At 43.7% G+C, this 16639-nt stretch overlaps 1 protein-coding gene across 1 annotated transcript in view; it reads left to right on the plus strand.

Moving 5' to 3' along the window:
- LOC109900466 (teneurin-3) overlaps positions 1–16639 on the plus strand; it is a 383528-nt gene that overhangs the window by 337514 nt on the left and 29375 nt on the right. The window contains exon 24 of the mRNA XM_031828225.1: positions 13254–13389. Within this exon, the coding sequence (XP_031684085.1) occupies positions 13254–13389 (136 nt within the window). The remainder of the gene's footprint in view (positions 1–13253; positions 13390–16639) is intronic.

Raw genomic sequence — 16639 nt, forward strand, 5'->3', positions numbered from 1 at the left:
CCTCTTATTGAGTAACTCAAGTTGAAGGCTGACTGGGATACTGCAGGCTGCCATTAGCAACGAAATTATCCTTATAACTGCGATTTTAAAATAACATCTGATGCATGAGAAGCAATTATTGGTACCGTGGTTGTTTTCGGGAAAACGTTTCATTTACAGGAATATTGACTGCGAAGGAGGATCCTGTTCTCTGCTAACAATGCCTGCAGTACCACAGGCGGCGTTTGAACTTCCGTGGCTTCAGTGAGAAGGAGCGGTCTTTCTCCCCTGCTCGTCACACACGTACAGATTCCCCCACCACCTCTACCTCCAGCTTAATGCCTATCCTGCAGCCGTAACTCTAATTCACGCCTTATTCACCTTTACAAGCTACCTAAGTGGTACCTTCTCAACAGATTTACACAGGGCTTATCGTTATTCGCTGACATAAGCTTGTTAAACAGGAAGCTCAACAGCACATCAATTACAGGTGCTATCTATCGTACAGACACTGTGAGGAGCTTTAGCAACACTAAGGCACATCACAGTAGACAGGAATGAATCGGTGTGTGTGTGTGTGTGTGTGTGTGTGTGTGTGTGTGTGTGTGTGTGTGTGTGTGTGTGTGTGTGTGTGTGTGTGTGTGTGTGTGCGTGCGTGCGTGCGTGCGTGCGTGCGTGCGTGCGTGCGTGCGTGTGTGTGTGTAAGCATGTGTGTGTGTAAGCCACAACAGGGGTTGACTGACGACAGATCTCGTCTAGCACTCATGTTAATGTAAACACTACTAACCAAACGAAGAGCATCATCGACTTATCTGTCAGAGCGACCTTGATGGAGAGAGCGAGAGAGAGATACGTGGCAGCCAAAACGTTTACGGGCCACCATGTCATCAACAAGACATCAGACAAGCTGTGATGTATGCCAGCCATGCCACGGTCTACCCTGACCAGTGAAACTTCAACAGGGGAAACAGAGGGGGAGAGATGGCAGAGAGAGAGTGATGGGGAGAGGAGATGGGAGGAAGGAAGGAAAGAGGATGAGGGAAAGAGGTAGAGGGAGAGGAGGGAGGAGAGAGTGTTAGGTATCCCTAACACATACTGTATGTCTAAAGCCCTTAAAGAAGGTAAAGACCGGTCAGGTCAGGATGTGTTCATAAGTGAATATGTAGCAAAACCCCCACACACCATCCCCTTATCCTCAACTCCCGACCGCCAACCCACATCCACATCCTAAAAAAACAGAAACCATTAGTTGGAACGAGTGTGGGTACGGCCCGGGACGCCTCAGCTTCCCCCCAGCGTTTAAATCAGATAAACGACTGAAGTTTGACGTCCATCGACTTTTCAAACTGACGCGTGACTTAATTGAATCAGCCCCATTGTCGAGACGACCAAACGACCATGACAGGAGTGGGAGAGATAAGATCAGCTCAGACCGGGACAGGGACAGGCGTTTGCTAGATTTGCCTGTCAGAAATATCCTCCCAGACAGACTCTTAACAGAGTCGATGTCTATAACAAACACCCACATTGGATGTCCATAAGGACAGAGGGGATAATGGTGGTTCCTAGTGAAGGCCCAATCTACCAGAGTAATGAGGCTGGAGATGACATGAGGCAGTGGTGGAGACTGCTATCTGGGATCCTTGGGACTTGCCCTACCCTAAACCCTAAACCTTGACCCTAACCTTAACCCTTACCTCTCCTTAATCCTGACCTTAAACATTTTCAATTTCAATGTGGTAGGGACGTCCCAAAGATCCAACTGGGATTTCGTGAAAACCAGGGAATTTATTGAACGTATCTGGAATTTAGCGTTATTTATTTATTTAACCTTTATTTAACTAGGGCAAGTCAGTTAAGAGCAAATTATTATTTACAATGACGACCTACACCGGCCGAACCCGTACGACGCTGGGCCAATTGTCCCCCGCCGTGATACAGCCTGGATACGAATCAGGGTGTCTGTAGTGATGCCTCTAGCACTGAGATGCAGTGCCTTAGACCGCTGCGCCGCTCGGGAGCCCCAGTATATACAGCGGGGCAAAAAAGTATTTAGTCAGCCACCAATTGTGCAAGTTCTCCCACTTAAAAAGATGAGAGAGGCCTGTAATTTTCATCATAGATACACTTCAACTATGACAGACAAAATGAGGGGGAAAATCCAGAAAATCACATTGTAGGATTTTTTATTTATTTATTTGCAAATTATGGTGGAAAATAAGTATTTGGTCACCTACAAACACGCAAGATTTCTGGCTCTCACAGACCTGTAACTTCTTCTTAAAGAGGCTCCTCTGTCCTCCACTCGTTACCTGTATTAATGGCACCTGTTTGAACTTGTTATCAGTATAAAAGACACCTGTCCACAACCTCAAACAGTCACACACCAAACTCCACTATGGCCATGACCAAAGAGTTGTCAGAGGACACCAGAAGCAAAATTGTAGACCTGCACCAGGCTGGGAAGACTGAATCTGCAATAGGTAAGCAGCTTGGTTTGAAGAAATCAACTGTGGGAGCAATTATTAGGAAATGGAAGACATACAAGACCACTGATAATCTCCCTCGATCTGGGGCTCCACGCAAGATCTCTCCCCGTGGGGTCAAAATGATCACAAGAACGGTGAGCAAAAATCCCAGAACCACACAGGGGGACCTAGTGAATGACCTGCAGAGAGCTGGGACCAAAGTAACAAAGCCTACCATCAGTAACACACTACTCCGCCAGGGACTCAAATCTTGCAGTGCCAGACGTGTCCCCCTGCTTAAGCCAGTACATGTCCAGGCCCGTCTGAAGTTTGCTAGAGAGCATTTGGATGACCCAGAAGAAGATTGGGAGAATGTCATATGGTCAGATGAAACCAAAATAGAACTTTTTGGTAAAAACTCAACTCGTCGTGTTTGGAGGACAAAGAATGCTGAGTTGCATCCAAAGAACAACGTACCTACTGTGAAGCATGGGGGTAGAAACATCATGCTTTGGGGCTGTTTTTCTGCAAAGGGACCAGGACGACTGATCCGTGTAAAGGAAAGAATGAATGGGGCCATGTATCATGAGATTTTGAGTGAAAACCTCCTTCCATCAGCAAGGGCATTGAAGATGAAACGTGGCTGGGTCTTTCAGCATGACAATGATCCCAAACACACCGCCCGGGCAACGAAGGAGTGGCTTCGTAAGAAGCATTTCAAGGTCCTGGAGTGGCCTAGCCAGTCTCCAGATCTCAACCCCATAGAAAATCTTTGGAGGGAGTTGAAAGTCCGTGTTGCCCAGCAACAGCCCCAAAACATCACTGCTCTAGAGGAGATCTGCATGGAGGAATGGGCCAAAATACCAGCAACAGTGTGTGAAAACCTTGTGAAGACTTACAGAAAACGTTTGACCTCTGTCATTGCCAACAAAGGGTATATAACAAAATATTGAGATAAACTTTTGTTATTGACCAAATACTTATTTTCCACCATAATTTGCAAATAAATTCACAATGTGATTTTCTGGATTTTTTTTCTAATTTTGTCTGTCATAGTTGAAGTGTACCTATGATGAAAATTACAGGCCTCTCTCATCTTTTTAAGTGGGAGAACTTGCACAATTGGTTGCTGACTAAATACTTTTTTGCCCCACTGTATATAGTATATGACTTTAGCTTCATTAAAAAGTTAATCTACACTCTTTTTAATGTGTGACCCATGTCCCTAAACTGATGATTCAACTGAACGTTCTTTCATAACTACTCAAGTTTATAGTTTATACCAACAGAGTTAGGAATAGGAGTGAACTTTTATGCAACCCTAACTTGTTTCCATAACCTCTGCTACTCTCTGTAGACTTACTGTATGGAACAAATGATCCCACTGCTTTAAACAGTAGAGTAGGTTGGAAAGAGTTGTAGCTATTGTAGTAGGAGCCAAAAGGCCTGCAGAATGAATGCATGGGTTATGGGAAGTCCTGGACTTATTGAAGTTTAGTTGGAAAACGGGCCAACCTTCAACCATCCGACGGCATGTTTGACATTACTGTCCTGTAGCAGACGCTCTTATTCAGTCACTCTCGTTCTGCACTCAGCAAACTGAAGCTCAGTGACAAAATACTGTCCGAAAAATACTGCAAATAGGTCACCAGCAAGTCACTTCAGTAACTAGCTACAGCGATCAAAGCCATAGACATTATTCTGAATATTCACAGTGGTGAGGGGGAAGCAGAGGAGGAGTCTGAGAATAACCAAAGTGTCTGATATTGAATACAGGCTATGTAGTAGTGTGAAGGAAGGACATTGATGCGCTGAATCCTAATTGCTGTTAAACGCTTCCCCTCCGTTCATCCTCTGGTTCACACACATTAACTCACAGCTCGTAGCTACGAAACACACACCCAGCTAATGAACGTACAGTCACGTGTCTGGTTGTTTGGTTGTCGGGGGCGATTGTCGTCAGGCAGGCTCAGGTTGCCGGGGCGGTGGTGTAGGAGGTACAGGGGGTGTTTAGGGGGTCTTGCTCTTTCAGCCATTCAGCTTTGTAATGACACTAAGCCTTCTTTCACCTCTCCGGCTTAGTCCCTGCTGTCTGAGGGAATTCCTCTAGTCTTTCATCTCACACACACACATACACACACACACACACCGATCACACAAACCCACATACATGCACACACACACGCATGCATACACACAGGCATACACACACACATACGAACACACTACACATACAGTTGGCAGTTTGACCCAGACCCAACACCCCCACTCTCCCACCCTCCGCTGGATCCCTGTTAGTCCCTCCTCTCCTTATCCCACTCTCCCCCCTTTTCCAAGAACCCCAAACACGCACATACACACACTCACTCCCCCTCGAAACACACACACCTACTACCCCAACCACTCCATCACAACCCCATATTTCCATCTCCCTCCCTGGCCCTTTGATTGGTCCCATTACTCCATCAGCTAGCACAGCAATCAGACCCCATTACTCCATCAGCTAGCACAGCAATCAGACCCCATTACTCCATCAGCTAGCACAGCAATCAGACCCCATTACTCCATCAGCTAGCACAGCAATCAGACCCCATTACTGGGGCATCTCAGCCAGCCTCCTACTCACAGGACACTGGACCTCCATTACTGCTCTGTAGCCCCAAAATGGCCACCACAACACAGTTCCTGTCCATCAATCCTTCAGTCCACCTACTAGGACAGGACACTGTACTGCTCTGTTGCTCCAAAATGGCCGCCACAACACAGGTTCAGTCCTTTAGTCCACCTACTAGGACACAGATAGGACACTGGACCTGCGTTACTGCTCTACAGAGCCAAAAAGGCTGCCACAACACAGTTGTTTTGTGATATGTACATTTTTAAGTTGAATGCATTTGGAACTATCTACATTGGTCAGTCCAAAATTACTTTTTGAATTCTGTCATGGAAATAAATGTATTTCCTATTACCAAGTCATTTACGGCTTCTTTGCCTTTAGTTTTCCATGTGGCCCAATTTATTGGTGAATTCTGAAAAGCTATCCAAGGATTGTTCCATAAGGTTGTGATTTTAGGGAGTGATATTGGTTAATGTAGAATATGTTTCATTTTCCTCCATGTGGTTATAGTGTTCTTAACTATACTGTTCATGTGGTTGTAATGACATCCTTGTCGTTGTTAGTCTCTGTCTTCTTCCCCTGGCCACAGGAAGTGTGTCATATATCACAGTACAATGGCAGCGGGCACACTACCCTTCTTCTCCTTCCCTCCAACTCTCCATCCTTCATCCCTCCTTCCCAATGTCCTCCGTCACCACATCCATCAAATTACCAGTCATCCCTCTCTCTAAATATCCAGGGCTTTCACTAGGCGAGAACTTGAGCCCTCACAACAGCGGTGTGTGTGTTAGTGTGTGTGTGTGGGTCTCGTGCGTGTCACCACACTACACACCCAGATCAAACACACTGACTAACAGATCCCTCTCACTGTGAGATTGCTGTCCAGATATTTGTTTCCTTCATATGCATCGATTTATTTCAAATGCGAGCAGCTTATAGTATTTCTCCCTCTGCAGTGATATCTGAATCAGAGCCTGTTGTGCTTTCTGGTTTATATCACACATGCATGTACACACACTCATTCTGTCTGTCCCCCCCCCCCCCCCCCCCCCCCCCCGCGCTGGATGGATATGTAAGAAGTGTTGGCCAGCAGCAATTAAGTGATAGATGACCACATCACAGCTTTCCTCGTAGACTATCATCGCCACACGTCTTTCATCAGACATCTCCTCTTACGTAAGGCCGCTAGGAATCCAGGAATCTGTCAGTCGCTCGACAGTTTAGGAGGGAAAAGAGAGAGAGAGGAGAGGGAGAAGAGAGAGGAGAGGGAGAAGAGAGAGAGAGGAGAGGGAGAAGAGAGAGGAGAGGGAGAAGAGAGAGAGAGGAGAGGGAGAAGAGAGAGGAGAGGGAGAAGAGAGAGAGAGGAGAGGGAGAAGAGAGAGATGAGAGGGAAAAGAGAGAGAGATGAGAGGAAAAAGAGAGAGAGAGGAGAGGGAGAAGAGAGAGAGAGGAGAGGGAGAAGAGAGAGAGAGGAGAGGGAGAAGAGAGAGAGAGGAGAGGGAGAAGAGAGAGAGAGGAGAGGGAGAAGAGAGAGAGAGGAGAGGGAGAAGAGAGAGAGAGGAGAGGGAGAAGAGAGAGAGAGAGGAGAGGGAGAAGAGAGAGAGAGGAGAGGGAGAAGAGAGAGAGAGGAGGGAGAAGAGAGAGAGAGGAGAGGGAGAAGAGAGGGAGAAGAGAGAGAGAGAGGAGAGGGAGAAGAGAGAGAGAGGAGAGGGAGAAGAGAGAGAGAGGAGAGGGAGAAGAGAGAGAGAGGAGAGGGAGAAGAGAGAGAGAGAGGAGAGGGAGAAGAGAGAGAGAGGAGAGGGAGAAGAGAGAGAGAGGAGAGGGAAAAGAGAGAGAGGAGAGGGAGAAGAGAGAGAGAGGAGAGGGAGAAGAGAGAGAGAGGAGAGGGAGAAGAGAGAGAGGGGAGAGGGAGAAGAGAGAGAGAGGAGAGGGAGAAGAGAGAGAGAGGAGAGGGAGAAGAGAGAGAGAGGAGAGGGAGAAGAGAGAGAGAGGAGAGGGAGAAGAGAGAGAAAAGAGAGGGAGAAGAGAGAGAGAGGAGAGGGAGAAGAGAGAGATGGGCGAGATGAAGCCACAGCTTTCGCTCTTTTTTTCCTCCATCAGGCTGTTCCATCCTTTCAACTTCCTGTCTGCCGGCTTCAAAGCCCTGATTGGCCCTCAAACACTTCCTGTGTCGACGATGTCTTCCTTCCTGTGTCACAAACACCAGTGTGTTCTCTAAGTGGACTCACAACTTGACCCCCCCCCCCCCCCCCCATCTCTCTTTTACTCGTTTTTTCAATCCCCCTCTTCTGCCTAGCCAGCCTCTTCTCTATTAGGTGTGCAGGACCAGATAAGCATAGTGTTTGGCAGCCATTATTATGTCCATCCGGCATCTGCAACCACGGCAGGTCTCTCAGGGGAAGCAGTGATGTCTGTAATCTGAAAGACAGCATTCATGGACAGGGGAGAAAGAAGCACTCTGCTTTCCGAGTTTGCCACTACCCATCTCACCCCGTCGACTCCAGACATCTCTCACACAAACTCATTCTCAATATTTCATTCTCTGTCATTCCCTTTTTCCTGGTCCTGTGTGTTTTGGCAGCACTCTCTCACACATAACCCACCTAAAGGCAGTAGGAGGCAGGTGTTTTTATACACACACACACACCTTTTCTCTCATAGCCTACATACACACATATTCTCCCGTGTCCTCGCACCGACCATCTCGTCTCTGATTGGTTGGGAGCGTGTCATGTGGTGACGGAAGACCCTGAAGTGGTGAAACCCTGTGATGTCCCCCCCCCCCCCCCCCCCCTCTATCTCCCCCTCTCTCTGTCTCTTACTCTCCTCCTTTCATCTCTCCTTATCAGGCCTATTCAGAGGCCTGTGGTGCTGTAGCTCCAGCAGCCAGCTCAGCAGGTGGGCCTCACTACCCACAATCCCACTGGAGTCCTTGGCACCTGGGGAAGCCGGGGGCGCCTCGTTCTCATTCCCCCATTTTAAACTATCCCCCTCTCGGCCCCTTTCCTCGGCATCGTCATTTATTGTACTGTCTCACTTTAGTGAGCTGTTATTGTTTTCCAATTCTTGTGGGTTGAAAATCAGACAAAAAAACTCTTGGTTCGGTACAATGTTTTACCAGTCCATTGGTTGTGTTGATGTCAGAAGAGCTGGAGACAGTCAAACTCTTTCAGAGACCAAGCAAGCACCACAGGGAAGCTCTTATAGCCATTACCTAGATTAAATTATTATAGCCATTACCTAGATTAAGCTCTTGCAGCCATTACCTAGATACAGTTTTTATAGCCATTACCTAGATTAAATTATTATAGCCATTACCTAGATTAAGCTCTTGCAGCCATTACCTAGATACAGTTTTTATAGCCATTACCTAGATTAAATTATTATAGCCATTACCTAGATTAAATTATTATAGCCATTACCTAGATTAAGCTCTTGCAGCCATTACCTAGATACAGTTTTTATAGCCATTACCTAGATTAAATTATTATAGCCATTACCTAGATTAAGCTCTTGCAGCCATTACCTAGATACAGTTTTTATAGCCATTACCTAGATTAAATTATTATAGCCATTACCTAGATTAAGCTCTTGCAGCCATTACCTAGATACAGTTTTTATAGCCATTACCTAGATTAAATTATTATAGCCATTACCTAGATTAAATTATTATAGCCATTACCTAGATTAAGCTCTTATAGCCATTACCTAGATTAAGCTCTTATAGCCATTACCTAGATACAGTTTTTATAGCCATTACCTAGATTAAGCTCTTATAGCCATTACCTAGATACAGTTTTTATAGCCATTACCTAGATACAGTTTTTATAGCCATTACCTAGATTAAAATCTTGCAGCAAATACCTAGATTAAAATCTTATAACCATTACCTAGATTACATTTTTATAACCATTATCTAGACTAAATTCTTATAGTGATTACCTAGATTAAACTTTTATAGCCATTACCTAGATTAAACTTTTATAGCCATGACCTAGATTAAACTTTTATAGCCATTACATAGATTACTAGATTAAGCTTTTATAGCCATGACCTAGATTAAGCTCTTATAGCCATTACCTAGATTAAACTCTTATAGCCATTACCTAGATAAAGCTATTATAGCCATTACCTAGATAAAGCTCTTATAGCCATTACCTGGATAAAGCTCTTATAGCCATTAGCTAGATAAAGCTCTTATAGCCATTACCTGGATAAAGCTCTTATAGACATTACCTGGATAAAGCTCTTATAGCCATTACCTAGATAAAGCTCTTATAGCCATTACCTAGATAAAGCTCTTATAGCCATTACCTAGATAAAGCTCTTATAGCCATTACCTAGATAAAGCGTGGACAAGCATCTAGTGTGAAATACCAACCTACTATGGTGTTTATCACAGAAAGACAGGCGGGAGAAGCAGTGACAAGAATTATTATGGGAAATACATTTTGGTTAATGACTATTGACCAGCACTGTACCGGATTGGACAATAATCACACACAGTTTGTTCCACGCTTTTACACACGCTAAAACACACATGGGTTGCAGTTTTTTTTCAATTAAATCAATAGAAAGGAAGAATTCTCGATCTACACACACAAACACACACATACAACACATACACACTACACACGCTACACACACAGCACCCTGGTCGGTCAGTCCAGGGCCTAACTGATTGAGTCGTTTTCCTACCCAGGACCCTGTTCATTTGTTATTGTTGATTTCCCCTCACACACCAAAAGGAGATGTGGTGTGTTTACAAATGTGCACATACACACACACACACGCACACCTAATGCTTTCCTGCTAGAGAAAATAATGTCCATAATAATTTGCTGAATCAATACATTCATAAGATTCAAATGGGTCCTCAGAGACCTCAGGACACCAAATGTAACTTGTAATCAGCCAGAAAATGTATTGATTGGTCAGAATTGCATAGACTAAAAACTCAAATAAGATGATAGTGTATTTTCTGACTGCAAGACAACAGCTTAGCTGGCCCATCCAAACTACACCTGAACTATATTGAAAACTAATTCCACACATGTCCTGGTGATAATCAGCAATATTCTGCAATATTCCATTATGTTCCTACTGTGAAATATATGTGTGTTGACTGTGGTAAGGGCGGGTGATGTCTGCCTAACTAGCACGTTGATTTCATTGGCATCATTAGCAGTCATAGCAGTCATAAAATGTCCTGATTGACCGTCTTAGACGTTCTAGTGTTAACCGCGTCAATGTCAAGGCCAGCGCCTCAAAGAGCCATGGCTGGACATGGAATAGAATAGAACTGTAGTGTCCATCCGAGGATGGACATTTCTCTTCGGATCACCGTACAATAATTATAAAAAATATGATTCAAAAACGTCCTACACATTGACATCATGGACAATACACTTGCAGTCCTCAGGAAAACAATCCTTCTCCATTTGCATTTACAATCAACCCAATACATTGATGTTATGGTCTTCCGTTTAACTCTGATGTCAGCTTCCGTATTGTAGATATTTAGAGCGGGTTCCAGTTCTAATCTCCATTACAGTGCATTATGCTGAATTTCTCTGACACGCCCCAAGACGGTTATCCTCTCGCTTTCTCTCCGTCTCAATGATGGAAAATGTGTACAAGCATATTTTATCGTCTCTCCTCGTTCGCGCCCAGACACACACAAACACACACTCGTTCATAATGCATGCATTCAGGCAGAACCAGAGGATTATATTAACCCCTTGTTACCCTTATGTTGTAATACCCCATACAGACCTATTGCATTGTTACACTAATGTGACCGTGTCCGTGGTTCCTAAGGGAGGAGTTACTGTTCATGTCCATTAGGGACGCAGCCCATGTTCCCAATTACTCTGCTATAGGAGTTCAAGTCCTACAGAACATCTCTCAGAGGAGACTAAACCATATGTATGCAGCTGGTGGGGATTGCTACCTGTATTAATATACAGTGTGTGCTTTCTCAGCCCCAATCCGTCTTTGTTAGGCCACTCCAGCACACACACACACACACACTATCCAAACCACTCCACAGCCCCAATCACCCAATCATATCATCTTTTCAAACAGGCACGGCGCTGAGCCGCCCGCCCTGCTATAGCTAACGCCAGCTCCACTCAGCACAATCCATCGCAGCCGCTACTGCTATCGCTAACCGCTAACTCCGCTCAATCAGCTAATCGATGAAAGCTCCTGGTGATCAGAGGGCGCTAGGCGAACTAGCTACCTGAGATTTAGGGGGTTCGGTGCTTGGCTACTGTTGGTTTGGGGTTCGGGCTGGCGGTGCGGACCCTCGTTGTGTGGGTGCTCACTCACAGAGGGGTTTCTCTCTAAGATGGCGTCATTCATCTAGCGGTTAATAAACCTAGCAAGCGGCAAAGCGGGCTGCGCAGAATTCCAACATGTTGCCCGACGTGAATAATTTAAGGCACACAGCGTGACGCCATCCTTTGAAGTACTTTCTTTGAAGCAAAAGCCCCCCTTTTTCCTCCTATCTTCCTCCGCCATCCATCCCCCTCTTCATCTCTTCCCCCTCTCCATCCAAAATAACTACACCAAGACTTGGTCCTGTTTGCACTGCCTTTTGGTTCCCAGTGGAATAACTTTGGTGACGCTGCTTTTAGTTGTTCTCTGTAAGAGGAAGGGTTCTCTCCATCCCCCTCCTTTCTCTCTCTCTCTGTCTTTCTGTCCTCAGTTCATATAAGGAAATCAGTCAACTGAAATAAATGATTTTCTTTATCTATGGATTTCACATGACTGTGTAAAGATCATGCTGTTTAATCAGCTTCTTGATATGCCACACCTGTCAGGTGGATGGATTATCTTGGCAAAGGAGAAATTCTCACTAACAGGGATGGAAACACATTTTGGCACAAAATTTGAGAGGAATAAAAAACGTTCGTATGGAACATTTTATTTCACCTCGTGAAACATGGGACCAACACTTTACTTTGCGTTTATATTTTTGTTCATTGTATATTACAGGGGGGGGGGGGGCAATCCTTGCATATTTATTGTAGAGTAATACAAACATGGAAAGCTTGTAGTGACACTTTTCCAAATAAGATGTCACACATGCCTTTTACAGAATATACATTGAGTGGACAAAACATTAGGAACACCTTCCTAATATTGAGTTGCACCACCTTTTGCCCTCAGAACAGCCTCAATTCATCGGGGAATGGACTCAAGGAGTCGAAAGCGTTCCACAGGGATGCTGGCCCATGTTGACTCCAATGCTTCCCAAAGTTGTGCCAAGTTGGCTGGATGTCCTTTGGGTGGTGGCCCATTCTTGATACACATGGGAAACTGTTGAGTGTGAAAAACCCAGCAGCGTTTCAGTTCTTGACTCAAACCGGAGCGCCTGGCACCTACTACCATACCCCGTTCAAAGGCACTTAAATCTTTTGTCTTGCTACTTAAAAGCATCAAGGCTACGAGCAATAGCTGCCTATGTTGTACAGCCAGCCAACCATTCAATCCTGAGACTGTGAAGGGAGCTTGAGGACCTTAAAGTAGGTGTTTAAATGTGTACATTACATCGGTATATTGTACACTGTCTCCGTGTACTTTACATACTTTCATGTTGTTTGTTGTCTGTGCATCGATGTGTATATACACTCACGTTTTCCCTCCGTCTGACATCCGTTATTCTATTTCGTATCGCTCGGCCACGCCGAGCGATACGAAATAGACAGGTCCAGTCTATTTGATCCACTGTTAGGCCTCGTCAGCAGGGGTGCTGATCATAAAGAAACGGAGGAAAGTAACAACGTCAAAACAAGACTACATGTTGTAGAACTATCATTTTACAAATCTTTTTCAACGTGTAATTTTTGTATATTTTTACTTTCTTCTTTATTTTGGTCTTTCTAAAGCCTGGCTGTAGGCTACCCAATGAACTGACACACTGCCTCTAGCATTGGTTCCTGTTGTTATTAGCCAAGCGGTTACCAGAACACCACTCGTGCCGCCAAAGCCCCTCTCCCCTCCATCACCATATCCTCAGGCCGGATATTAAGCCCCAGTGTTTTGGATCCAATTGAAAACAGAACCCCACTGGTTACATCACACAGCCAAAATCCATACAGCAGCACCCTCTGCCACTTTCTCTTCCTCTCTCTCTTTATCTCTCATTCAGCCTACCATAGACAGCTCTCATTCCCCCACAGCCAATCAGAAACTATTCCAATCAGTGCCGATCTCTGGGCACGGGTGGGCAGAGTGGGCCCGGGCCTGTAGGTAGTGGTACGGGGCGTGTGTTTGTTCCAATGGCCCTCAGGAGACAGGGCATGGCACAGCACAGAGGTAAGCTCAGTACATCCTGGGGGGAGCTTAGTATAACAACATTCCCATAAATCCCCATAATATTCCCAAAACATCCCCATATGTCCCCACAATATTCCCAAAACGTACCCATAAATCCCCACAATATTCCAAAAACATCCCCATAAATCCCCAAAATATTCCAAAAACATCCCCATATGTCCCCACAATATTCCCAAAACATCCCCATAAATCCCCACAATATTCCAAAAACATCCCCATAAATCCCCAAAATATTCCAAAAACATCCCCATATGTCCCCACAATATTCCCAAAACATCCCCATAAATCCCCAAAATATTCCAAAAACATCCCCATATGTCCCCACAATATTCCCAAAACATCCCCATAAATCCCCACAATATTCCAAAAACATCCCCATAAATCCCCAAAATATTCCAAAAACATCCCCATATGTCCCCACAATATTCCCAAAACATCCCCATAAATCCCCATAATATTCCAAAAACATCCCCATGAATCACCAAAATATTCCCAAAACATCCCCAAAATATTCCCAAAACATCCCCATATATCCCCATAATATTCCCAAAACATCCCCAAAATATTCCCTAAACATCCCCATATATCCCCATAATATTCCCAAAACATCACCAAAATATTCCCTAAACATCCCCATATATCTTCACAATATTCCCAAAACATCCCCATATATCCCCACAATATTCCCAAAACATCCCCATAAATCCCCATAATATTCCAAAAACATCCCCATGAATCCCCACAATATTCCCAAAACATCCCCAAAATATTCCCTAAACATCCCCATATATCCCCATAATATTCCCAAAACATCACCAAAATATTCCCTAAACATCCCCATATATCCCCATAATATTCCAAAAACATCCCTATATATCCCCATAATATTCCCAAAACACCCCCAAAATATTCCCTAAACATCCCCATATATCTTCACAATATTCCCAAAACATCCCCATATATCCCCCAAATATTCCCTAAACATCCCCATATATCCCCATAATATTCCCAAAACATCCCCATATATCCCCAAAATATTCCAAAAACATCCCTATATATCCCCATAATATTCCCAAAACACCCCCAAAATATTCCCTAAACATCCCCATATATCTTCACAATATTCCCAAAACATCCCCATATATCCCCCAAATCTTCCCAAAACATCCCCATATATCCCCCAAATATTCCCTAAACATCCCCATATATCCCCATAATATTCCCAAAACATCACCAAAATATTCCCTAAATATCCCCATAATATTCCCAAAACATCCCCATATATCCCCAAAATATTCCAAAAACATCCCTATATATCCCCATAATATTCCCAAAACACCCCCAAAATATTCCCTAAACATCCCCATATATCTTCACAATATTCCCAAAACATCCCCATATATCCCCCAAATCTTCCCAAAACATCCCCATATATCCCCCAAATCTTCCCAAAACATCCCAATATATCCCCACAATATTCCCAAAACATCACCAAAATATTCCCTAAACATCCCCATAATATTCCCAAAACATCCCCATATATCCCCAAAATATTCCAAAAACATCCCTATATATCCCCATAATATTCCCAAAACATCCCCAAAATATTCCCTAAACATCCCCATATATCTTCACAATATTCCCAAAACATCCCCATATATCCCCCAAATCTTCCCAAAACATCCCAATATATCCCCACAATATTCCCAAAACATTTCCATAGTGCACTCATTTTAATTTGACTATACCAGGGTTGATATTCTAGAGTGAATATTCAATAAGAAGTTAGAGGTGCCCAATACTGGCCCAATTCATGCACTAAGTATAGGGAGCAGAAAGGAACCTGAGACAGGGACAATGTCAAGGCACCAGACCTGAGAGAATAGAATGATTGATTAACAAGCTGCAATTGTATTGATTTGGTAGCTATTTCCTTTACAGCCGGAGGGGAATAATTGATGATAATGAGAGCCGTAATTAAATAGTTATGTATTTGCAAAGATAAATACATTGTTGAGGAAGCTATTGATATGGGTGATAACACTAATGATAATGTACTTAGTAATTATTATAATATTATTTAGGTACAATATTATCGTATGATTTAAAAGTATTTAATGTCATTTTTTAAATGATGATGTATTGAATAAATACAATATTATTTTATAATTATTGTCATAAGTATTACAATTAGTATAGCTGGTAATCAGAACAATATTAATGTTGTAATTTTGGATATAGTATTTTCAACACATTATTAAGAGTTTTATTACCTTATCATATATAAGTTATGCCTCCATGAATATGCTGATAATCAAGTAGCTGTAATTATTATTTTAGTTGTCCGCAATTTTTATTGCTAGCTACAGAAGTAATGATTTTGATTATCACATTTCTTTTAATCTAGAAATGATATTTTTGTTTGTTTTAATATACAGATAGGTGTATGTATTGATAGAGGCTTTTTCAGAATAGCAGTGGTTTGAAGTACTGCACTTTATACTATGCAGTTGGTTTTTACATATCGCTGCTTTGAAAACGACACCTACGGCTGATCCCATTTAACTCCTTTGTCTTTCAACAGTTTTTGCAAATCAGCACCATGTTGTGTGTTACTGGTGGGGGAGGCGTCATGTTCTTAAATGTGTGGTGACACACACATGCATCTTTCCATCTCCCACGCTGTGTGATCCTATGAAACCCTGTTGTGAGGAAAGAGAGAACATACTGTATGTTTCCCATGCCAATAAGTCCTTTGAATTGAATTGAATGGAAAGAGAGAGAAGTGCAAGGTCAGGCAACACCTACCCAGGGGGCCCCACTCCCATAACACCCTCATCACCCCAGCCCTAACACCCCTGTCCCAGCACCATACACCTGCGCTAACACCATTTATCGATTCCAAACGACCACCATTACCAGATAAAAACCTGCCCTCGGTCCCAGCACCACGTAAATGAACATTCCAATGATCAAAAGCCCATAATCATGACAACAGGAGCAGCTGTGGTATCAACCCATTTAAAACCCTGCTACGTTTCCTTCTGATCACTTTCTCACAGAGGTGAAAATCATCTGAGAAATACAATATTCAAAGCCTGTATTAATTACACATTTTTGGTGAAATGGTGTGTGTGTGTGTGTGTGTGTGTGTGTGTGTGTGTGTGTGTGTGTGTGTGTGTGTGTGTGTGTGTGTGTGTGTGTGTGTGTGTGTGTGGTGGTGTGTGTG

This window comes from Oncorhynchus kisutch, linkage group LG7 (genome assembly GCF_002021735.2).
Source record: "Oncorhynchus kisutch isolate 150728-3 linkage group LG7, Okis_V2, whole genome shotgun sequence".
Lineage (NCBI taxonomy): Eukaryota > Metazoa > Chordata > Actinopteri > Salmoniformes > Salmonidae > Oncorhynchus > Oncorhynchus kisutch.